At 47.3% G+C, this 25,490-nt stretch overlaps 3 protein-coding genes across 3 annotated transcripts; 2 read left to right on the top strand and 1 right to left on the bottom strand.

Annotated features, from left to right (window-relative positions):
- Positions 1 to 635: 635 nt before the first annotated feature.
- Positions 636 to 9,034, top strand: C922_00870 (hypothetical protein; the record flags this gene model as incomplete). The annotated part of the gene is made up of 12 exons (XM_008816482.1): positions 636 to 693; positions 982 to 1,130; positions 1,328 to 1,442; positions 1,674 to 1,786; positions 1,906 to 2,806; positions 2,872 to 3,932; positions 4,094 to 4,246; positions 4,334 to 5,693; positions 5,808 to 6,094; positions 6,194 to 8,411; positions 8,591 to 8,810; positions 8,977 to 9,034. The coding sequence occupies 12 exons, from the start codon at positions 636 to 638 to the stop codon at positions 9,032 to 9,034; spliced, it is 6,693 nt and encodes a 2,230-aa protein (XP_008814704.1).
- An 810-nt stretch (positions 9,035 to 9,844) lies between these two features.
- On the bottom strand, positions 9,845 to 12,142 carry C922_00869 (CMGC/CDK protein kinase; the record flags this gene model as incomplete). The annotated part of the gene is made up of 1 exon (XM_008816481.1): positions 9,845 to 12,142. The coding sequence occupies one exon, from the start codon at positions 12,140 to 12,142 to the stop codon at positions 9,845 to 9,847; it is 2,298 nt and encodes a 765-aa protein (XP_008814703.1).
- A 3,529-nt stretch (positions 12,143 to 15,671) lies between these two features.
- On the top strand, positions 15,672 to 25,180 carry C922_00868 (hypothetical protein; the record flags this gene model as incomplete). Its single annotated transcript, XM_008816480.1, has 9 exons — positions 15,672 to 19,910; positions 20,160 to 23,552; positions 23,740 to 23,817; positions 24,017 to 24,068; positions 24,215 to 24,279; positions 24,416 to 24,472; positions 24,637 to 24,684; positions 24,819 to 24,878; positions 25,097 to 25,180. 9 exons carry the CDS (start codon positions 15,672 to 15,674, stop codon positions 25,178 to 25,180), a joined length of 8,076 nt encoding a protein of 2,691 aa, XP_008814702.1.
- Between the last annotated feature and the right edge of the window lie 310 nt (positions 25,181 to 25,490).

The raw sequence follows: 25,490 nt of genomic DNA, 5'->3' as shown, positions 1-25,490 counted from the left end.
CATAGACGTGTTTACCATTTTCAGCTATGTGGGAGATTCCAATGCGGGCAACGCCAATGGCACATTCGTCCACGTGAGTGTACGCAGTTTTATGACTCCTTGTTCTTGTTATTTGAAGAAGGCGACCCGTGGGGGTGCCGTATCCTGAAGTGCGCGACGCGCTTAAGGTAAACACAGGACCGATGATATTATTCATCCATCGGAACATCCCTCCAACGGAGGAATGAAGAAAAATAAAATAAAAAAAAAAAAGAAAAAAAACTCTAGACTGGAGAGTACCACATGACATGTGAATTTTTGCGTGATGAATAATCCTATGAGTGAACCTCCTCTCATAAACGAATCGACAATCGGAGGTAGAAACTGCCGCAACGCGTTAATACCAAAGAGTGATATATGTCATCCAGGCGGTAACCCCCGCAGGTTGAAGCGTTGTAAACCCCCCACCCCAATTGTGCGTACATAGCGAATCGAGAATCGTCCCATTTGCTCCTGTTTAGACCCCGCCGTTATTTGACACCCTCTTGCAACGGTTGATCCGTTAACGCAAAGGGAGGGGAAGCCCATCAAATGGCACAGCAGTCGCGGTGTAGCAGTCGGCAGGAAGAAATATATGCCTCCTCCCCCAACCAACCATGAAGAAAAAAAAAGTCGTCAAGTTGAAGGAGGAATATGTGCCGAAAGGGAACTACTGTAAAATTATATGAGCATATATGAAATACGAAAAAAGTGATGTCGTTCCGTTTTGGGGGGCGCCGAGAGAAACGAGAGACGGGGAAAATCCCGATCGGTTCATCGGTTCATTCCAAAGCATCACCTTTGTCGTGTCCGAAACTGAGCAGATATCTTCAACCGCCAGAGGGTGATGCCTGTACTGCCCCTTTCACCGAGAGAGTGCAGTTCTACATGCACGTACACGTCGTTGTGCACACACGGACATAACTATTTACACATGTGGGTTTCTTCCCTCCCCCCCTTCAGTTAGCAAAGATGCCCTGTTGACCAACATTTTCATGCAGAGCGCAGAGAACGTGCTGTCGGAAGTCGAGTCGAAGAATTCCCAGCTGATAGTTAACTGTATAAACAAGTTGCACAAAAAAAATCTGCAAACGAAGTTGAAGGCCATAAGTGTAAGTAGCCATTTTGAGAGTTTTTTTTTTTTTTTTCCCCTCCGTTTCGCTAGCTGTTGACAAAAAGTGGATGGAAGCACCTACTGAAACGTCTCAACTTCTGCATGATCATTTGTGGTACTCTCCTGGTGGAGTTTTTCTTTCCCCCAATTGGTGCCATCCATTGCATCCTATCCCTGCCCGTTACCTACCCGTAGGAACTAATTCTGCACCTGAGCAAGTACGACGAAGACGAAGTGAGCCACTTGTTCTCCTCCTTCATAAGCGTGTACAAAAAGTTGATCTATCACCCGAACTATGGCCTGAGGGAAAGTAGGGACCTTGTTTGTTTTTCCGTCCTGCTGCATCGCAGCGATATCGTAGCGGTGTTGTAGCCATATGGCAGCCTTATCGCAACCATATCGGATCCATATTGCATCCTCATCGCAACCATATCGGATCCATATTGGATCCATATTGCATCCTCATCGCAGCCATATCGAATCCATATTGCATCCTCATGGGTCCCCCTTCACCACGCTACTTCTTTCCCCCATTTGACAGACCTAAACCTGTGCCTGAAGCTGTTCATAGTGAAAGTTAAGGCGAAGATCAAGCCCCACCTGAGTGTGTTCTTGCCGCCACTCTTTGTGTCTCTCTTCGACTACAGCAAAAATGTAAGGCGAGGAGGTTCCAGGGGAAGAGATTCCCGGCCAGGCGATGCGTCCACGGGCGCACTTCGCGTCGGAAGCACATCGGTCCAGCTGGCACACTGCTCCCTGTTCCCCACGTACAGGTAAAACACATCGCGGGAGAAATTCTTCTCATCATATTCCCCCCAAAAGGGAAGACCCAAGAGTCGAGGGGGGTGGAAGACCAAGTCAGGCAGCATCCAACGAAGGCAAAAAAAACACAACCGGGAAAGATACGCCTGCAGGAGGAACTGAAGCTCTACGGAGGGATTAAAAATTTGAAGGTGAATTTGACGAACCTCTATAATTGCCTCAAGTATGTTGGCGGTCCCCTCTGTGAGGAAGTCACGAGGAATTTGAAAAATAAAAAGAACGACGAGGATTACGATTATGGTGTGTACCTTTTCAACGTGGTCTGTTTTTATCCATCCCTTTTGTACATGCTGGTGAAAATTGCTAAGGGGGGTGACGACGAAGGGGGGAAGACGAAGCACCCTGTGGAAAATCACCCCGTGGAAAACCGCCCTGCCAAAGAATGCAACGATAGGACGGCGTCCCCAAACCGTAGAGACGTCAACTCAGTGAAGCAGTTCATCCGAAAGGAATTTCCCAACTTCGTTAGCACGTTTAACCTCTTCTTCAATGCAGTTAACTCAATTTACAAAGAAAGCAAAGACAACGAGCGGGTAAAGAAAATGCTCTTCCTGTCCGTCTACAATATTATATACTTGCTGAAGAAGTATAAACTGAACTACTCCGATTTTGATGAAGAAAAAGCGAACTCATCCATCTTCAATTACATTTCTTGTGTCATCAGCAATAAAGATGAGTACATCCTGAAACATATAAACCACTTGTTACTGTTGTATTTTTTCTCGGAGAATAAAAAAATGATTAATGAGAATTTTTTGAAATGTTACTTGTCCCTAATTAAGCACAACAAAATTGCGAGGAATGACATTTTTAATTACAACATTTCTTTGTTCATCTTTATTTTTGAGAAGAGTGATATTAGAGAATTTTTTTTTTTTTTTTTTTTTTTCTGCTGCACGGGATGTCTTCTTCGCTAGCTGTTTACTACGACTTGTTGCAGCATCTTCTTGGCTACTTTGCGGAGGCAACCCATGGGAGCAGCCTCAGCCAAAGCGAAGACCGAGGTGCCCAGTACTCCCTTTCCGAATCGGATTGCTACACTGTGCTCAGCGAAAGCATCTTACACCTGCCATTAGAAACGATCCTTGCTCAGAAAGTCGGCGTCACCTACAAATGCTCATTCGACAGGGGACACCATCTATGTGAGGCTCTCTCCAACATATACTACTGCCAGAAGAAGAAGCCAAGTAAGGACGGTAAGGACAAGGATCAATTTGAAGAATTAAAGAGGAAAATAATTGCGGAGAATCTGGAGGAGGATCACTTCATCCGTACGTATAGCAACTTTCTCAAGGTGTCCAAATGTGGAGACATAATAGCTCTCAGTTGTTTGTGCCTGCTGAGTCAGTACACGAGCGACCTGGCGAAAGAGTTCAGGGCAGGTGAAACGTCGGAATGTGGAAGACTCGCTAACCCGTCCGGGGGATCCCACCCAAGTGTGAACGATTCTACAGTTGGAAGATCCTCCCAAAGTAGTGGCAACCCCAGCGGAAGACACAAATATCACAGCGCGGTTGACTTCATTTTGAACCTTCTAACAGAATTGAAAGGGGTGGTGTTACCACCAGGGGTCCATGTGGACAGCCCAGGAGATGTAGCCAACCAAAGCAATGGCGCTGTCAGGATAGCCTTCATTCGCACGTTGAAGAGCACCTTCAAAATCGCCTGCCTGATGGTGGAGGAAAGAAATTACGATGCCGTTGGAATGGTGAAGAAGCATTGGGGCATTCTCGAGTTTCTCTTGGCGCAGGGGGAAGTAGAGGACGAAGAGGTTTCGCTAGAGTGGGTCTTCTTCATTTTTATGGATTTCTTGAAGTGGCGCAGACGTGGGGAGAGGGAGAAGGCGAACCTTGCAGAAGGGGTAGCGGATGGGGGAGACGCCCTGTTCAGCTCCCTGGACGTTAGTTTGAACCTCTTGGCGTTCATTTGCTCCAAGGGGGGGAAGTCCTGCGATGCCCTGGCGGGGACCCTTCAGGAGGTAAGACCAGAGGCAAGGCGTCCCTGTTTAGCACTTTCGACGATACGCAACTGTGCTTGGAATTCTTGAATATGTACCCCCTCTTTACATGAATAGGAATAGCACCTGTTTCTACCTACTAATGTGCACTTGCCTTTCTTTATGTTGATCTCCCCTTTCAGGCCCTTCTTGGAGTACCCCCAACTGACGAAACGGTGGAGAAGCAGCTAGCCATCTGCGTGAAGCTGATCAATTTTATGAGGAAGGAGCGCACGAAGTTTTTCGACCTCTCGGAGAAGGCCCTGGAAATATACAGTTACTACCTCCTGCAGGGTGTGAGGGGTGGAGCTGGCAGCTGGGGAACAGGCGTCTCCCGTTTGGAGGACGATCGAAACGATTGCGATGGGGGCCACAGTCTAAAGTGCACTTCACTGAAGGCGTTTTACGCCGCCGTGCAGGGCGACGCAGAAGACGAGCCCGACCTCTTTGGAGAGCAGTTCTACAAAGGTGTGTTCCATGCGTATAGGAAAAAAATGCACTTGAGTAGAGCCCTCCCGGATGAAGATTTTTCCTTCTTCTTCTCCTCATATGCATTGAGAACGAGGAGGGAGATTGGCCCACTGGACGATATGCACCTACATTTGCTGTTTGGAACTCTCCTCAATGTGAAAGACGAACATGTAGAAAGACACACAAAGGATTTGTTAGTGTCGACAAAACTCAGTAAGGAGAGTTTATTCTCCTTCCTGGAGGTAATGCGGGATGTGTACGGATGGTGTAGGGAGAACGATGAAGAGGAGAGAAGGGGGAAAATGTGGTCCTCTTTCACGTCCACCATGAACCGATTTGAAGATGATTATGAGGAAAGCGAAAGTGACGACATGAGTGAAATGGTCGAGGGGGACCATTTCAAGATTGGCCTACTTGTCAGTAACTCTTCGGTAAGGCTAACCGGCATTGGTCAGGAGGAGGAAGAAGAAGAGGAAGAAAACACGGATGCCGCTTTACCTAGCACCGATTTGAAGAGGGAAGACGAGGAGCGTCCCACAAAAGGAATTGTCCGACAAAAGAACAATGAAGAAACATTCTTGTCATTACGCAGAAGGGATATCGTAAATCCGAGATTCATAGAGCGACTTCTAAGTGTGTACAAACTGTATTACCAAGTGGAATCTTTTTCCGTTGGCCACTTGAAGGGATTCACCATGCTATGCTTTGAGGCAACCATTCCAGGGGCAGCTGAGGAGCAGCCCCAGAAGGAGTCACACAGAAGCGAACTATATCGATTCGACCGTTTCTACCATTTTGCCTATGCCAACATCAGGAGGAAATCGTTGTTCTGTCACATCTTCAGCTTGAAAGATAAGATAGAAACGGATGAGGGGGAAGAAATGGGGATGCTGAATCTGCTCATTTATGTGTATAGGCAGCTGGAGAGGGGAAACAGTCGGAGGAAGTTGCCCGTCAAGCATGTTCCTGCGAAGCATGTTCCTGCGAAGTATGTCCTTTCCACCCATGTTAGCATATCCGACCTGGTGTGCGTCATGAGGCAGGTGAATAACTGGGACGTGCTCAACATCTGTCGGGACATCCTCAGGGATCGACGAGTCAATGGGGAGCTGTCCGCCGATGCGCTGAGGGACGTCATTCGCGAGCTAGACAACTTTAAAGTGAAGAGCGTCTTCGACTTGCCGCTGAAGGTGTTCCTGTTTGAGGAGTGCCTCCTGGGGGATAGCGACCTGAGCGGCAGCGATGGCACAGGAGGAGGTGTTGTAGGAGGAGGTGTTGTAGGAGGTGGTGTTGTAGGAGGAGGTGTTGTAGGAGGTGGTGTTGTAGGAGGTGGTGTTGTAGGAGGTGGTGTTGTAGGAGGTGGTGTTGTAGGAGGAGGTGTCGCAGGAGACCTCGTTGAAGGAGACGCGAAGCAGTACGAAGAAGAAATGGCCAAGCTGAAGGAGCGACTGCCGCGCAGCCTCCACACCTACGTGGAGAAGAACCTCTCCCTGACCGTCAAAGGAGAGCTGCCCTGCTTAAACCTTCTCCACCACTTGATATGCATCAGCAGCACGTTCCGAGACGTTAATCTTTTCGAGTGTGCCATCGTGAGGAGGAAGGTACTCCTAGGGCTGGCCCTCCAGTATGTTACTTGGAATAACTTTGACGTGTTCTTTTGTTGCCTTGGCTTTGTGAGGGGCGCCTTTCCAGGGGAGGACCTGCCCCCCGACAGCGGCGGCTTGCCCAACGGTGGGGAAAGCATGCCAAATGATGGAGAAAGCATTCCAAAGGATGGAGAAAGCATTCCAAAGGATGGAGAAAGCATTCCAAAGGAGGGAGAAAGCATTCCAAAGGATGGAGGAAGCATACCCAACGGTGTGCTCCCGAATGGAGACCTCCCGAGTGACGCCCTTCCAAGTGACTCCCCTCTGCATGACCCCCTCCCGAGTGATCCCCCCCTGCGTGACGACCACCGCGTGGAGGAGGCCTTCCGCAAGTTTCTCTGCCATCTGAAAAACTTCTACCGAAAAATGCACGACGAGCAGAGCGCACTGCATAGGCAGAAATGGAGGGTCCTAAATGAAACCTTGAAAGGAAGTACCAGCGGTAGGAAGGTACCCCCTGCAGTTGAGAGAAAGCTAAAGAGACAGAAAAGCAGGGACAAAAAAGTCGAAGGCAAAAGGGAGTCCCACCAATTACTCCATTCGAAGATGGGCATACATTTTTTGAAGTACACATATGTGAAGTGTGAAATGGAGAACAAAACATATCTGTCGACATTTAAGGAGACAGAGAAAATCACAGCAGACCTGAGGAAGATCCTTTACTTCATTCTCTCGATTAGTTGCTATGACGACGGATTAGTGGATGGTGAAATGGTGACGCTGGCGACACAAATGCTGAAGCTACTACTACAGTTTGATGTGCAAAATGTTAAGTCGATTTACAAAATATATTTTTTCTCTCTTCCAATCAGTGTTACCCACTTTTCCGACTACCTCACGACGGACATTTTTCGTCTGCATGAATTGAAACTAAGTAAGGATGGATTGTCCAAGCTGATGAGGAAAATGCTGGACCTTTATGTAAACACGTATTACTTGTTTATCCTCTTTTCCAATGTGGACAAGTGCAGAGATAGCAGCTTTTTCGTTGACAAGACGCTGAGCATTCTGCTAATGAATTGCCTTTTTTTTGCTGAACTGCATAAATTGAGAGGCTCCCATATGTTTAAGTTTGCCATGATAAGTTCCTTTTTGCACATTAATGAAGGGGGGAACAACCTATTTTTGCTTTCCGCTGCAGGGGGGGGTGTTGATGGGCATGCCTGCCGAGTGTTGGGGGTGGAACCCGATGTGGGTGCGAATGCGGATGCAGCAGGTGTGGGGGGGACCCCAAGGAGAAGTGAACACTCCCTGCGGAGTGGCCATCCCATGCCAGGTGACAAGCTGTGTAGCCTCTCTGACGATAGCGATGACGCCCTTTTGAGCGAGCCTGATGGAGGAGGCCCACCTACCGCCGGCCTCTCCAAAAGAAAGAGCAAAGAACCCCCAGTGAGAGAAGAAAATGACGTAAGAAGAAGAGGAGGGCCTCCAGACAGCAGCAGAGAGGACAGTCCCACGTTGAGCCCCACCAGGGTGATGCAAAACTGCCAAGAGGAAGAGGCTCAGGATGAGGATAACCAGAAGGAGGAGACACCACGTACTGATGGCAGTCGAGAGGATACTCCTCAATCTGTACGTTTGTGTGCCGTAGCCAACCGCCCTAAGAGGGATGATAATAGTTGCAAAAGAAAAATGATCCCTTTGTATGCTTTGAAGAACCAACTGAAGAATCCATCCCTCCTAATCGATCTGAACAAAAATATAATCGATTTGTATTCATTCGTCCTCGAGTTAAACTATTTGAAGGTCCTTCTCTCCATGCTAAACATATGTCTGTCCGCTGAGTATTTTATTTACGAGCCGGAGTTGCACCAGCAGTTTTTGGCCTTCCTCGAAAGTCACAATTTTTGCGTGGGTGATTTTTTGAGTGATATTAAACGTGTCGGCGACATCCTCGAGGGGGATGCAGCGAAGAACAAGTGGGAAGGCAGCTCATCCAGGCGGAATGAGATGGAAAAGACGCCCTTCCCGAGAAAAGATCGAAACAAGTTCTACCTCTTTCTGCTCGCCCTGCACCTTATCCTGCGTCTCATAACGATTTACCCCAACGAGTGCATCACGATAACGAACGAAACGAAGCTACACGACATTGTCAACTTCAACAAGATCCTTTTTTCAAATATAATCATCACAAATCAGCTGAACGAGCTGAGACAAATTTCGACTGACTACATTAATACCACGTTCCAGTATGACCCCCTTACGAAGACGCTCATGTTTAAGTACAAGATGAAGGAAGACGACAGTGAGCAGTTCGAGGACGTAACTGCCAAGTTGACGCTGCTCTTCCTTCCGAACTACCCTTTCTCGCACCTGGTCATAAGTGACAGGATTGAGTCTCTAGGTAGGCGAAGGAAGAGGCGTCCCCTGCTTTTTGGGATGCTTCCCATTAAAAAGAGAAAAAAAAAAATAATTCTTGTCTACCCCTTGAACCGTATGAGAGGTGTATATAACCCATTTTGACGTGTGAGAAGTCAATGCTTCTTACCACTCCGTGTTAACCGCTTTTCCCCTCCCCGGCAGACAAGAAGGCCCACGTGCACAACTCCATCAAGAGCATGTATAAATATGCCCGGACGGGCAACATCAACGAGATGTTCGTAAAATTTGACAGCATTATGAATGGCTACTTTGAGAATAAGTCGCAATGCAACATCTGTTTCATGATTTTGTACGAGACGAAGACCTGCGACAAGGCCTGCTCCCAGTGCGGCACTTCCTACCATAGCTACTGCCTACACAAGTACGTCCCGCGCAGCGTTAGCGGTGTTTTAGCGGCGTATTAGCTGCGTATTAGCGGTGTATTAGCGCCCTATTAGCGGAGTCCTTGCGGAGCATCCGTTTTGCCTACCCCTGATCCGTCTTCGCATTTTTTCACGTTTCCGTTTGGCTTTACCCTCCCCCCGCAGGTGGTTCCTGACGTCCCACAATACCAAGTGTCCCTCGTGCCAAATGCAGTTCACTTAGTGAAGAAGCGCCGCGTGGAGACTACTCGGGGGTAATTTTCGATATGCCCCTTTTCCTGGGTGACACGCACTCTCTGTGTGTATCCCCTTATTTGAACTTTTTACACCCCATGTGGTTCCTACACATGGTAACTTTCTCAACCTCGTTGAATGCGTTATATTTGTTTTTAAAAAAGTTGGCCATGTTTAAAGACAGAGGCGAGGGCAGTGCGCGCGGAATTCGACACGTTTAATTTACAAAAAAAATGGAGTGAAATGAAATGAGGTGGGGCGACGCGATATGAGGTGAGACGAAATAAAATGAGGTGAAACGATGCGAAGTGAGATGAAACGGAACAGGGGGAACGCTGCGCGACGTGACGTGGGCGGGGTGCTCCACTTCGAATACCAAGCGACGACAGCGTAATTGCAGTTGTGCAACAAAGGAAAAAGGAAGGGGGGGAGGAGCAAATGCCCCCTGTGCCAGAGCGCCAATTTTAAAAATAAAAAATGGGGTAGAAAAAATGAAAGGAGTCATGCGTGTAGGGTAGTCGAACGGAGAAACGTGCCATCCGCCTGCACACATATAATACCGCTGCATCTGAGGGGGGCATTTCTCTTTCGCGAACTGGGTGCCCGTGTGAACAAGGTAGATGTTTCGGGGCGGTTCTGATGGGGAGGGACGCCAAGTGCGTGGTGCATCCTCCGTGTTCTGTCTCATGCTGTGTTGCCTTGCCTCTGGGAAGGGTAGCGGTGTGACGAAGATGACTTCACGAGGACGCTACGATAACGCGAAGTTGACGCCAAGTGGACGCACAGATGAGCCCCCCCCTCAGGTGAATCCATGGAAAGTGGGCAGCGGGTGCGCGGCGGCACGGTTGGTGGTGGTGGCGGACTTGAAGTGGGCCTTGCGTCGCTGCTTCTTCCTATCAGGGGAGGAGAAGTCTGGAATGGAAAGGTTCCTCTTGACGCGCATAGATGTGCCCAACTCGTAAGAAGTCTCCGGGTTCACAGCGTGATAACTGGATCGTTTGAATTTCCTTCTCTTAGAAGAGGTAGGGCCAGGAGTCATATGATTAGTGCTGTCATCATAAAAGGACATTTCTTCCTTGGTCTCGATCACATTCTTTTCCTTCATGTCATTTAATACCTTAATACTAGCTCGCTTAATAAACCCATTGGCATTCTTATCATCCTTGGCATATTTGTCCGAGAAAATAGCAAAGGATCTCCTCCCACTCCTTTTATACCCCCCCAAATTTTTAAACGTATCATTGATAAGCTTAAAAATGATTTTCCCATGTCTATCATTGGACTTACACAAAAAGTGAGATATCATGGTTGTGGTTAGAAGGTTCTTTTTCTTTTGTTCGATTTCTCTGAACGTTTTTATTCCTATATAGTATTTTAAGCAGTGGACATACCAGTTATACACTCCGATTCCATCGAGGTTATCAAAACGTATGTCTGAAAACCAAGGGTGTGATAATGCATCCGCTGCGGTAATTCTATCATTCGGATTATACTTCAACATTTTCACGAGGAGATCTATTCCCAGCTCATCGATCCGTCCATTTGTTATTACATTGAGTGCATCCTTCTTATCTTTTATATTAACATTGAAGAAATCTTCCTTGAGAGGATAGAATCTGGAGTCACTAAAAAATTCGAGCTCGTCATTGTTTGGCTTGCCTAAAGAGTTTACGATTCGAATGATGAGGTCAAATTCGGTTACGCCTCTGAATAGCGGCCTTCCTATAATGAGTTCGCAGATGATGCAGGCTGCTGACCAGATGTCCACGTTCAGTCCGTACTGGAAGTCCTTATTATTGTAGTAGTCGTCTTCTTCGATTCCCCTGAGGCGCGCCCTCTCCCGCTCGGCTGCTTTTTCCCGATTTGTTGCATTTTCCCGTTGTTCCGCTTTCTCCCCCTGCTTGTCCTTCTTGTTCTTATTGTTGGAGTTGACGTTGCCCTGGCCCTGCCCACTTCTGTTCGCGCCTCCTTTTCCGCCGCCGCTTCCCCTGTCCGTCGTGCATGCAGCGCTGTCCGCGTGGGCCGTGCCGCAGTTGCCGCTGCTGTCGATGCCCCTGGTGGAGGGGGCCCGAGAGGGGTACGGCACGCTCGAGTGTGGAGCACTCGCATTGGAGTGATTCGCATGGGACGGATTAGCATGAGACGGATTAGCATGAGACAGATTCGCATTGGAGTTACTCGCATTGCAGCGACTCGCGTGAGACAGATTCGAAGATGCGGGCACCCCATTGGGTGGCGGCTTGACCTTCCCCCTGGCCTTGGCGCGCCCTTTCTTCCCCTTAGCCATCTCAAACTTAGAGAGAAGCACCTCCAGAGGGCGGTAATAAATGGTGCACACCGTGGGAGTCATATCCCCGTCATTTTTTAGCTCCCTGCATAAGCCTAAGTCACCAATCTTAAGTAAAAACTTCCGATTTGGGGTCTCCTGCAGCATCACATTTTCAGGCTTCAAATCTCGGTGGCACATTTTATTGTTGTGTAGATAAGCCAGTCCATTTAACAACTGGAAGGATAACCACTTGGCTTCTTTCAAACTTAGACCCGCCTGGTCATCCGTGATTTTCGTCTTCTGAATCAGCCTCTTCAAATCTCCTGCATCACAGTACTCATACGCAGCGAAGATAAATTTCTGGTCCGCTGCCAGAGGAGTCATATCCAGTTTTGTTGAGTGCTCAAAGTTCGAAGCATGGTGTTGTAATATCTGCCGATTGATATACTCACTTATGCATTTTTGTCTGTCTATTGTTACATCTATGAGCCTTAAAATGTTTGGATGCCTTCCGATGTTCTTCAGACAGCTCAGTTCTCTCAACGTTGTGCAGCTAATTCCTTCCTCATTTATTGTTTTCAAATCATCACGGAAGAATTTTATCGCATAAATATTTTTCCTAAAAAATACGAACTCGTCTGTGTAGTAGTCGTATGGGAGGTAATTGGTATTCTGGTAGAGGTCGTTGTTGTTGTTGTTGTTATATTTTATTACCTTCCCTTTGTACACGTCTCCGTACGTCCCGCCCCCCAGCTTCTCCTCCAGCGACACCGTCGAGTAGATATTGTTGAAATATATTTTGCACTTGGTCAGCGTTATGCCGTACATGGTGGGAGAAGTGGAAAAACTGAAGGTGCGTACAACCGATATATGATACCCAAGAGAGTAATCAACAGAGTTGGTCTCCCACCTTTGCAGACCGGTTCTTTTAGATCTTCTGGAACCACTTCACTAGGCCTCCCTCTGGAACCGCTATCCCAACCGCGTCAGTGCAAAGGCGGGGTGGGGCAGGACGATTAGGCCATAAGTACAGCGGCGCTACCCTTTTGGCCCCCCTGCAGAGGAGGGAGAACTTACCCAATGCTGCACACACAAGTGGAAGGTGTAAAATAAAAAGGGGGGAAGTGAGGGGTTCGGGGCGTAAAGCTATGCCCACATGTGTGTGCTTCTGCCCTCCCCCCTTCTTGGTGGAACCTCCCAGGGAAGTATTATCCTCGGGCTTAGCCAACGAAGAGCGGAGAGTTCTTCTCTCGTGAGGGAGGTATGACTGATGGTTAATGGTTGTGAGGGGAAATTTCTCAGTGGCGCTTTCCAAGTGGAGCTTCCTAAGTGAGGCTTTCCCAATGCCTCCTCGCAATATCGTTTGCTCCTCTGCGATGTGTAAATATTCCCCTTGGAACCCCTGGAACGAAAGAAGAGAGTTCTCATTCGTTGCATGCAATTGGGCGTGTGTGCGTCCTCTTCTGCGCGTGTGTAAGGGGAGAATTAGCGAGATGGGTCAACCCGTGTGTGAGAGGTCAGCACACGTGCGGGGCCAATCTTGAGTGTGCTTCTCCCCCGCATGTACCTCTCCCCTGCGTGCACCTACCCGTGTGTAAGCCCGAAAAGGTCAGCACACGTGCTGGGCCAATGTTGAGTGTGCTTCTCCCCCGCATGCAATTTTCCCCTGCGTGCACCTACCCGTGTGTAAGCTCGAAAAGGTACGCACACTCGAGGAAGCCTCTGGGATCCCCTCAAAGTGCACTTCGAACGAATTGCCAGGATAAAGGAAAAGGATTTTTCAAACTGCGATTCTTATTTCACATGGGCTTAAATGAGGCCAAAGGAAAAAAAAAAAAAAAAAAAAAAAAAAAAACAGCACTGAAATAGACAAAGTGTAACTGGATAGAAGTTTTATCTGTCGAATGAAAAAACAAGAAGCACAAAAAGGAGTTTCCAATTGGTAGCATATTTCAATGTATTATAATGGGATTCAAGGGGAGGGGGGGGAAACTATATGGGCCCTAATCCGGGAAAGAAAAAACGGAGACAGAAAAGCAGAGATCGATGTGCTAAGCGCGGTGCGCCAAGTGCGAGGTGACAAACGCAGTGCACCAAGTGTGATGTGAGAAAGGGCGATGTAATAAGCGCGATATAACAAGCGCCATGTGACAAGCGCGATGTGTACCAAAAGAAAACAAAAACAAGCAAGTGTTCTTTGAAGAGAATTCCCCAGCGCGCACCTTAACAAAGGTGTTATCGAAAAAACGAGGGAAAAAAAAAGAAAAAAAACAAAAGGACTGTGTCAAATGAGTTTCCGCCTGACGTGCTAAAGCTCACACTTCCCATTTTGCATTTCACTCATTAGCAACAAAAAGGAGGAAAGCCTAATCAATTTTATCTCCTTCAAAATTTATGGACAGATATAATCAGTTTTTTTTTTTTTTTTTTTCAAAGTGCCGCTGATATGCTGATGCGCTGATGGCTCGCCCAATTTGCGTGGTGACCTATGAACGTATCTGCTGGCTCGACGGTGTAGAGGAACTTACAAAAAAAAGGAGTCATTCTCGGGGACCTTTCTTATATGTAACATGTGGGTCTCAAACGATGCCACCGTTTTTTCCTCAACGGTGTTAACCTGGTGACGCGCATATTTTCCCATGGGTCTCTGTAGATGAATAGACCGGTATACGGAGGGAACGTGAATTGCAGTGCAGGGGGGAGTGGAAAAGATACATTCCGCGCGACATTACGTTGCTTCTACATGGGTTTATTTTTAAATTTTCGATGAGGAAATCTTCTCTACGTGTCATTCACAGGTTTTCCTGCCCTACGGAGGGTCCTCGCGTTCTGTTCGCATGCCCCTTTTGATTTTTTTTTTTTATTAGTAGAAATCCCCCATCATGACACGGTTTTACTGCCCCCCCTGGGCAAGAGAAAACCATGCTTGTATTATAATTTTATGGTTCCACCTGAGTCACCGGTTGGCACCATAAATGGTTACCCAACCACGTGTGCAAAGGGATGAAGAGGTGTACGTTGCACAATTTGCGCGTGATATTTTTTGCCGGGACAACGAAGAAAAGGGAAATTCAGATCAAAATTGGTAACCCCTTCAGTTTGTGTTTAACTGGGAATGTAACGTATGGAGGTGGGTTGCAGCGGTGGGGTATATATTTCCAGCGCGTGGCCTTTCGCTTGAACCGTGGGTGAGGGACGACCATTCTGCCATGCGTTGTTCGCTAATCTGGGGAACACTTCACAGCAACTTATGCACACCGCATAGACGTTTTCTTTGCAAGTGGAATTGATAACTGGGAATTGCAAATAAAGGATAATTTAGTTTTTTTTTCTCTCTATTTTTTTTTTTTTCTTAAAATTATGGAATTCCCTTGATGCTACACCGTAACAAGGACAGATCGATCGCGCACCAAACTGGAAAAGTCCAATTAGGGCGGATGATAAGTTGTGTTGGACGCCCCATCATTAATATAGTTTCTTTTCTCCCTCTTTGGGACGGGTTCGCCCGCAGGTTATTCCCGTATGCCTTGGGAATACGCCCCCAAAAGGTATGCCAGAAAAATACGGCAAAAATATATGGCAAAAGAATACGCCAAAAAAATATGCTTAAAAGATGCGCTTAAAAAATAGGCTTAAAAAATACCCCCGCAAAATCTCCCTCCAACGGGTGCACCTCCACGTATACACGGCCCCGCTTTGTGCCTTCCTCGGGAGAAATTCCTCCACCACCCCCCAAGCACCGGAGGGGGAAATCAGCTGTGCGCACGACTCACCATTTGGTCGACCGGCTGGCTAGCTGGATGATTAGCTCCTTCGCAACTGTGAAGTGGCCAAATGCGTAATTCATCAAATGGAGAAAAAAGAAAAAAAACAAAAAAGCGTAAAAAAAAAACGGAAAAAGAAGCAGAAAAAAAAGCAGAAAAAGAAGCGGAAAAAGAGGCGGAAAAAGAAGCGGGAAAAAAGTGGAAAAGTTAAGCAAAGCGAAGTAACGTAAAGGGGGAAAAGAAAACACCCTACGAGATAACCAAACAAATTTTTAAGTTGAACAACGAAAGAGAACGATTAATAGATTTGCCGCCTGTCATCATAAAGGCAACTCCATTTTTGTAGTTATTGTTCGTCATTGGCAAAGCCACCAATTTTTGTGCATGACGTGAACGTGTGAGGAAAGGAAGAAAAGTCCAGTTGTTCTTTCCTGTGAGCGTTTTGTGGATCTCCGGCGGGGGGGAAGCACGCGAGGGGAGGAAGAGCCCAAGCGTAGACGAAGCGGTCACGTGGAAACGACGCAGTCACGCGTAGACCACACAGCCACGCACAACCCGCGAGCGAGGAAATAAAATGAGCAGAGAGGAGTAGCATGAATACGAACAAAAATAAAACGTTTCACAAAAAACTGAAGAATAAAAGAGTAATCAAGGAATTTTCCTACGTTTCTTTTAAGAAGGAAATTGCGAAGCTGTACGAAGAGGAGAAGGACTTCTTTAAGCAGATGCATAATGGAACTCTATCGTCGAAAGATGTTGTAAAATGTGACGGGGTGAGTGAAGAGTGTGGGGAGCAGCACGTGGGGCAACAGAAGAAGCGGCACACGGAGCGGCTGCTGGGAGAGACACAGAAACTGCCAGCGGAGCAGCGAGACGGGGGGCACCCCCTTGATTGTGTCGGGTTAGTGGTCAAAGTACAGAAAGAACATACGACGGCGCACCCTTTACAACCAAAGAGCGACAAAAGACAAGAGGCCACCAAGGGGGAGAATCCCAAAGGAGGTGCAACAGGCCGAGTCGATGTTCTGAGAGCACCATTCCTGGGGGACAAAGACACGGAAAGTTTCCACTCGTGTTCTATGGAGAAGCACGTCGAGGGGGATAGCGCGATGAGTGCAGTGAGCCGTGTGGAGAGGAAGAAGCCCCAAATGGGGGAAGCCAAGTTGGAGCAGGCGAAGAAGGGGGAGAAGTTGAAGAAGGGGGAGAAGCTGAAGAAGGGGAAGAAGTTGGAGTCGCCAGAGAAGTTGGAACCGGTGGATAAGTCGAAGAAGTCGGAGCAGGCAGAAAAGGAAGTCATAAAGCAAGTGCTACAAATCATTATAACGAAAAAAAAAATCACTGATATTGTAAAAACGCACTTTGATGAGAAGAAGATAAAATTTATAAGCACACAAATGATGAGATACATTTTAAAGAAGGCACAAAAAAACGTGGACTTCCAGATGATAAAGATTCTTCTGATTCAGAATGTGGACAAGAAGAACATAGAGAGCACAATAAACACCAAGGGGAAAAGGAAGTTATTCAAAAATTATATTTTTTCCAAGCAGAAAGTGAGGGCCATAGAGTGTGTTCTTCTTCACATTGCTCAGATGGACGAAGAGCATTTCACTTTTCGTGAGGCTTATAATGAGTTAGACATATCTTCCGATGAGTACCTGCTGTGTGTGGAAGCCGTGTGTGTTTATCTGACCAAGAACGTGCAGAAGGATAAGGCGAATTATAAAAAATACTTGGCTATACATCGGCACGTTAGGGAACTTTTGCGTGAAAATTCCAGTGCATATGAGAGCGCCAGTAGTAGATCCGTACATGGCACCACGGGAGTGGATACGCAGGAAGATGAGGACAGTCAGAGAATCAAAGAGAAGAAAAAGAAGAAGAAAAAGAAAACCAAAAATAATGCCACTGAGGCAGAGGCGGACGATATTGCCCCTCTGCGCAATGACGAGGGGGGATGTGCGAGCTGCAAGACCGGGGGGAACAGCGGCAGAGCTGAAGGGGGGGGACCCACAAACAGCAGCACAGACAGGAGCAGCATAGATAAAAGCAGCACCGCCAAGAGTCTCGCAAAGAGCACCATCGCGAAAGTTCCACATCAACCCGATGCGCACCACGAAGGCTCTGAAAAACTGCTCAAAATGGTGAACGAAGAAATGAAAAAAAGGGACCGCGAAATTGACACACTAAAAAAGTCACTGGAGCTGATAGAGAAGAATGTGAAGCTGCTGCTGAGGAAGAGTGACGTGAGGACAGATTCGGTGGAGGACTCGTTGGAGGCTTCCAGAACGAGCAACTCTTCTTATTGCAGCGCGGAGAGGGCACCTCCACGTGTGAAGTCAGCCGTGAAGTTAGCCTCCAAGTCAGCCGAGAAGTCATCTGTCAAGTTAGCCGCGAAGACAGCCGCAGAATCACCTGTAGCCATCCCTATAAGCGACGAAGATGTAACGTCGTTCAGGCAAAAGGCATTCGTCCTGATGAATCTGTTGAGTGAGCACCTCACCGAGAAGGAAACCAAAACAGGCGCAAGTTCGAAGAAGCAAACGGAAGGGGAGCCACTAACCCTGAATTATCTGAACGATGAGATTGACAGACTGATAGGACTCATGACGAGGGGCGACAAACCGTGTGTCTACAAACCGTGTGTCTACAAACCGTGTGTCTACAAACCGCGTAGCTCCAAACCGTGTGGCGACGTGGGGCAAAACAGCAGTGAGGTGTGGAGCCCCTCGGAGGGAGCCTCCAACTTCGAGGAAGAACGAAACAAATTGGTATCTCCCCAAATGAAGGGAATCAACAAAAAGGGAAAGGCAACCAAAGTTGAGCATTTCGAAGAGCAATTCCCCCAGCAGTCCCACGAGCAGATAAGTGTGGAAGTATCAAATATGGGGAGAAAAGCAGTAGACAGGGAAGGGAACAGAATTGTACACACGACGGGGAAAACTGTTTCTGGGAAAATGGGCTCCTCTAAAGTGAGCTCCTCCAAAGTGGTTTCCCCAAAAGTGGATTCTTCCAAAGTGGGCCCCTCCAAAGTCGGGTCAACATCCGAGTTAAAGAAAAACGATTTGTCCAAGATGGAGATGAAGGTTTCCCCACAAAGCAGATACACAGACAGGGTGAAAGAAAGGCAAAAGAAATCATCCATTTACGCATATGATATAGGTACCACGCGGTGGAACAACCCCTACAGCGTACTTGAACCCAAAAGGGAAAGGAAAAAAAATAGCATCGTTGAATACGTTAATAATTTTATGAACACTGTAGCGACTGATCAGAGGAACAAAGAAATATCATCTCTGGAGAGTAGCAAAAGGGAAGACATAATTACTTCTCAAAACACTAGCTCGGATGCATCTGTCATTGTCGTGAACACGAATAGGAGGAGAAACTATTTCCAAGAATACATGAATTACTGCAATGAGGCTGACGAGGATGATGGGGATGGAGAGCAGAGTGACCTCGTACCGGTGAATAAGGCCTCCCATGTGTACTCCAGGGGCGGGAGGACCACAAACCAGTGGAAACGCGAGAATAAAGAGAAAAGAGAAAAGGAGGCGGAGGAAGATAAAGAAGGGGGGAACGAAAACCGGGCCAAAAGCGAACACCTGATGAATCTGAATGCGAAACAGACCAACCGCATGCTGAGCATCGGTAAGCTTAACAGCAATAACACGACGACGACAAACCACAGCGTACAGAGGCGACACACCGGAGTTGCGGAGAACAGTGATCGGAATGAGGAGGAAGATAAGGGGAAGAAGAAACAGAAAGAGCAGAAGGGAAGCGCTCATGAGGTGGTGCAGGCGCTAGCGCAGGGGATAGTAATAGCGGGTAGACGGGACGGAAGGGAGGAGAACCCAGCCAAGGAAAGGAAGAATAAAGAAGGCGAAGAGAGGGATAAGAAGCAGAGTGAGAAAAAAGACGAAAAAGACGAAAGTGACGATGAGGAGGAGGATGAAAAGAAGACGAAACAACCTCCGCAGCAGTTGGACGAGCTGGACAAGGTGAGCGACCATACCACGGAAAGCGGCGACAGCGTCGTCTACAACTACAACCTCTACAACGCCATCTACGATATGAACGAACAGTTTTCCAGTATGGTGAAAAATATGTACTTAGACGAAGACGTTGGGGGGGGGACCGTTGGAGGGGCTCCGGAAAATGAAAAGGCGAAGTCGAAGGGGAAGAAGGAAAAGGGAAAAAAAGGAAGCAAGGGGCTCCAGCAGGAAGTGGAAGAAGACTCGGGCCAAGTGAGTGACATCGCAGAGAGTGGCGAAAAAAGGAGGAGACAGGAGAAACTGAAGAAGAAGGCCAAAAAGAAGGAAGAGAAACGGAGAAGGAAGGAACTGCTGCTGGAAGAAAAGAGGAAAGTGAAGGAAACAAGAAAGGAACAGAAGAAAAAAATAAAAGAAATGAAAAAGGAAGAAAAGAGGAAAATGAAGGAGGCGGAAAGGGAGAAGAAGCAGAAGCTGAAGGAGGCGCAGGAATCGAAGGAGGCGAAAAAGGCCAAGAAGGCCAAGGAGGCGAAGAAGGAAAAGAAGGCAAAACGGATTGCAGCCAAAGCAGCCGCAAAGGTAGAGGAAAAGTCGGGCGCAAGCCCAGCGGCCGGGCGCGTGGAGGGAAACCTCACAGAGTACTCCTCCATGAGGGAGAACAATCCCAGTGAAGACACTCAGGCGGGACCCCCCCCAAACAACGACTACAACTTCATCGATGCCACGTCCAGTGAAAGGCAGAAGAGGATGAAGACGCACGGGGGGAGGACCATATACGATGAATACATAACTCAGGAGAAGGCAATTAGGGGCATCATCAAGAAGAAGTACATACGGGTAAGTGGCTACGGAGTGTATCAGATGATCGGGTTGGTGTTGGCGTGGATGGGCTCCTGTGTGTCTTCGCTACGCGAGGGGGGCGAATCGATTGGGCGCGCCTTCCGGGGGGCCATCCGCGGGTCCGCCGTGTGAAAAGCGTGTGCGCTGCTTCTCCCCCGCGGCGTCACTGCGTCGTTGCGTCACTGTGTCCCCACTTCGGTTTTACCCCTTCTTCACCGATTAAAATCGCTCCTCCCCTTCTCGCAGGGCATCCTCACCGTCCGGAGGCACGACTACGGGTTTGTCATCTGCAACGACAGGAAGGTGCACATAAAGTCGAAGAAGGACATGAACAGAGCGATCGACGGGGACGCAGTGGTGATCAAGCTGAAGAGGGACAAAAGGGGAGAGGCAAGCGAGGTTGGAGAAGAGAAATGGGGAAGAAAGATCACCCATAAGGAGCACAGAAAGGGGGGAGCAAAGTCCAGCGCCTGGCTGGAGGAGAAGAAGGAAGACGAACTTACAGGGAAAATAATCTACATAGAAGAACACCACGGGTCGAACATCCAATACGTCTGCATCTTTAGAGAAAAAATGAAAAAGCAAAAGTTCAGTATGGCCATCCCATTTAAAAAAAGCATCCCATTTATTAAGGTAGAAAACAAACACATAATTGAGTTCATGAAGAGGAGTAACGTCATGGACATAACGAACCAGCTGGTCTATATAAAAATATTTCGATGGAATACAAATGAATTGTTCCCACAAGGGAGAATTGTAGAGCTGCTTGGGCAGAATGACTTGTTTCACAACATGCAAAATGCTATTTTGCTAAACCACAATTTAAACTTCAATTTGAAAGAACCTTTGGAAGATAACTTTTTAAAAAAATTGAAGAACAAAGACATTCTATACAGCGATATAATGAATGAGGAAGTAAAGAAAAGAATTGACTTGAGTAAAAAATGCATCTTCACCATAGATCCAGAAACTGCCAGGGATCTGGATGATGCCATTAACATCAGCCGAATAAGTAAAAAAAAAATCGTCCAGTGTAATTTTTACATTAAAGTTATTCACAACTTGATGGTCCACAATGGAGAAATCGAGGAGTCCATTTTGCAAAAAAATCTCTCTTTTTTTGTTAAAGAGGATGATGATTTTTTCCAGACACTGAAGGAGAATAAATACATCAAGGAGATGGAAGATATTAAGTACGAAAATTTTGTCAAAAATAAAATGGAAGGGGATAAAAAAAAAAAAAAAAAAAAAAAAAACTTAGGGGAAGAAGCTGTGAAAAAGTACACTGGGGGGGATTACCAGCATTATCACGTGGATAAACCCCGTGGTAACTCCTCTAGGAAAAGGAAGAACCGCCCCGATGAGACGTACACCCGTTACGCAGACGGGGCGAATCAACATATGGAAAGCAGCAGCCTCGCGGAGGGAAGCTCCCTGCATAAAGGCAGCAGTAGCGAACAGGTCACAGCGAACTACCACCACGTGGTAGGGAATAAGAAGGGAAGGTCCAAGTATGATCCCCTCAGGGCGCACAAAAATTATGGTGAGTCGGAATCGGACACGGGGATCCGCAGCACCGCGAGGGGAGCACATAGAGGTGTAAGGAAGGGCGAAATGAAGGGCGGAAGGAGAAAAAGGGACAGTCACCTGGGGAGCTGCCAAAACCCGTTTGAGGATTCCTCTATGTGTAATTCTGGCGGGGGTAGGCAGAATGAGGAGGATAGCGGTGACGACGAGGGGGAAAGCGGTGACAGTGAGGTGGATAGCGGTAACCAGGATGGAGATGACGGTAACAGTAATGGAAACCGTAACGGTAACTACCATCGGCATGTCAACATGGATTATCGCGCCAGCCCTAGCAAGCTCGCCAAGTACCAGCATATCTTCAAAAAGTACCTGAACGAAGACATAGGGAGGGACGTCCTGAGCAACAACGACTTGTTCTGCGAAAAGTGCAAGAGAAACATAACCCTGAAGGAAATAATAAGAGACATGACGGAGAAGAAGTGGAAAAGGTACAACTTGTTCGAAGTGGGAGTGCACATCACAGACGTTTCCTATTTCATCAAAGAAAACTCTTCCCTCGACATCGATGCGCGGAATAGAGCTATGACGATTTATCTGACGCATACTTGCTTCCCCATGATTTCTCGCATTTTAAGTGAGTGTTTGTGTAGCCTGGACCCTATTAGCAGTCGCTTATCCTTGTCGATATTTTTTTACATGGATAGTGCAGGCAGAATGGATCATAATTCTTTCTTCATCAAGGAGAGCATAATAAACAGCAAGGTGAGATTTACTTATGAGGAGGTATACTTGCTTGTGAAACATTATAGCAAATTGAGAAAGGTAATTAACCGTTTGATGAAGGAGGAACGCAACAGGGGGGGTACGCCCTTTTTGGGAGTCCCCGCTGGGGGGGATAGTGCTGCGTGGGGGAAGCAGCAGGAGGGAGATGATTCCCTGATGGGAGCAACTGTTGGAGAAGCTCTCCATTTGGGAGAACACGCCAAACAGGGTATACACGATATACACACCGCGGAAAATGGTCAAAGTTGTCAAACTGCCCAAACCGCCCAAACTGCACCAAAAAGGCCCGTCTCGCTGGTCGAAGCTGAGAAGGAGCAAGTCAGCCAGAAGAGCAGCCTGTACAGGAAATTCCTCAACCTGCATTTTTACTCGAAGAAGAAGAAGAGCGCAAGCGGCGAGTGCGAGAATGGCTTGTCTGGGGAGGCTACCAATGGGCGAAGCGAACCGAGTGGCGCGCACCACAAGGGCGGAAGTAACAACGGCGGAAGTAACAAAGTGCTGCTCAACGGAAGCAACACCGAGGAGGTGAAGAAGACGAACACACTGATGAAACAAAACATTCTCCAAAACGAAGAAGTAAAAAAAGGAGTAAAGGATATCCTAAAAACGTTCAAAAGTCTGAACAATAGAAATTACAAGCTATCCTACAGGAAAATCTTCCACATCGTAAAAAATCTGTATTACCTGCACAAAGTTACCAAACGGGCAAGAGTCATACGAAGGAATAATGGCTCCCTCCTTTTCAATAACGACAAAATGAATATCATCCTGTCGAGCACATGTACCCCCATAGCAATTGTGAAGAAGAAATTTACCTTTGCTAACTACTTAGTGGAGGAACTCATGTTAAGTGCAAACAAGTTAGTTGCCATTCGTCAGTATTTTAGTAAATATAGAGACGTATCCGTTTTTAGATGCCACAGTATGGATAACATAATCGAAACAAGTGACATCATTGAAGTTTTAGAGAAGCATGGGATTTATTTGCAAGTCTCCGATTTGAGACATATTTTGAAATTTTTGGATGAGGCCAGAAGTGTGATTAAACAGAAGAGCAGAAACATCTCCGACATCGTGTGTGCTTATGCTAAGAAGAAAATGATGAGGGCAGAATATCACACGTTTAAACATATTAAGGACAACCACATGAGCACTTACCACTACGCGCTGTCGTTTCTTTTGTACACGCATTTTACTTCTCCGATAAGGCGATATCCAGATATTTTGGTTCACCGCGTCATAAAGAAAATCATCAGTGACGAGAACAAGCTGAGCGGCCAGCTGTGCACCAGGCAGGAAATCCTGGCCGCACCGGACACCTCCGACGTGGTACGTAGGGGAGGAGCAGCGCACCAGAGTTAGAAGCGTTAGAAGCGTTTTCGGCTGTTAGAAGCGTTTTCGTGTGTTAGCGCGTCTGCCTCTTCTAGCCCGTTCACTTCATTCCGTGCAGACATTTCTACCCCATTTGCACATTATCGTGCTCACCTATGTGTGCGCCCCTTCCCCCCCCCTTTAGGGCATCATTGAGAAAATTTGCGAAAACTGTAACAACTGCAAGACAAAATCCAAATGGGCCCAGATAGACTGCGAAATTGTAAGGAGCTTCTTCTGCGCGGAGAAGTGCAGATGGGAGGGAAAAACCAGTCCTCTCACCAATTTTGTGTGTCACTTTTGGCATGTCGAAGCGGATGGTCTCTTCGCCATTCGATCCAGGTGTACTACACCATTTGAGGAACACCTCCCTTCCGTGTATGTCCCCACTGGCATGAATAATTTCTCCTTTTTTTTGTCAGGCCTTTTTCTGCCTGTATTTGCAGAAAAGAGACTGTCCGGGTTACAACAGGGGTGGGTCATTCGTCTGCTCCGTTTGTTCATTTGTTCATCTGTGTTTTCCTCACACGATCACATGTTTTTTTTTCACATGTTTTTTTTTCACATGTTTTCTTTTCACCCGCGCGCATGTTATTTCTGTATACACCCCCCCCCTACAGGCATCATCATGGATATTTACCGGGAGAAGTCCTCCATATTCTTCAAGTCCTTCTCATTTGAAAATGTAAAAACTGAGAGACATGATTTTCCGGGCGGAGGATTTAGCAGATCGGCATGCTGCGGCGCGGTCACATGTGAAACCAGCTTTCCCGCACTGTACAATTCGTTACTCATCATTTCTTTTTTCCCCACCCCTCCAGAGCCTCTACTACAGCGGTTACGAAAAACATATCAGCAAAATGAATAAGAGTCATCAGGTATAATCTGCCCAGCGCCGCTTTTTCCCCATTCCCCGAGAGGAGATTCCCTCCCCCCTGTGCATATTCATATGACCACTCGGTGAAACACCCAAACAGGCAAACAAGCAGACACTCAAACACGCCAACACATTTGCATGCATCTCTGCACTTCCTCATTTTAGGAATATCTGAGCAACTACGTTATACAGCCAAATATGGTCAAGCAGGAGGTAAGGTGGAAAAATGGAAATGCAACTAGCATGGCATGGAGTTAGCAAGCTGGCCCAAGGCCGCAAAGGTGTATGACGTGCATATGCTTCACACCGTTTTTGTGGTCCCCCATTTTTTTTTTTTCGCGTTGCAGCTTACACTTCATGTTTACAATGCCAACAAGAGAAAGGTCCTCATGCGAAGGGTGTACAAGGTATGAAGAGGGACACATAGTTATGAGCAATCCTAGGGAGGAGGAAGATAGAAAAAGAAAAAAAAAAAAAAAAAGTCACCATTGCTTTGTTCAATTGAACCGAGCACCCCTGGTTGATGGTCCGCACCTCCGCAACGCTTATGCACATGTGGAGTAAAAAAAAAAAAAAAAATACCACCAACTCAAATTTACAATCCTTTTTTTTTCCCCCTTTCCAGCGATTCGATTATATTCCCCTGTATTTTTTCCCCTTGAACACGATGCCGCCATCGTATTTCCTGGCCGTCGCCATTGACAAGTGAAGAGGAAGCTCCAGTTGCAATGACAAAGCAGCGGAAAGGTCGACACCGTGAAATCACACAAGGACAGAGGGACACGTCCCCAAGAGAGTGAGCCATCGGTTGACCACCTTCCCACGGGGACGCCAAGCTGCAGGAATCGTAGGGATTAAGGCAACGGAAGGGGAAAGTGCCACACCCCACCCTCCCGTTCGTAACGTCTCCCGTGTGTTTCATTTCGCACTGTCACCTTTTTGTAGCATATGTGCTCCGATTTGCCATCTTTCGGCCCTTTCGTTCCGCGCGCTGCTCTGTAACTTTGGTCGAGTAGCAT

The sequence above is a fragment of the Plasmodium inui genome, assembly GCF_000524495.1.
Source record: "Plasmodium inui San Antonio 1 unplaced genomic scaffold supercont1.3, whole genome shotgun sequence".
In the NCBI taxonomy this organism is placed as follows: domain Eukaryota; phylum Apicomplexa; class Aconoidasida; order Haemosporida; family Plasmodiidae; genus Plasmodium; species Plasmodium inui.
This window is presented reverse-complemented; position numbering and strand designations above follow the sequence as displayed.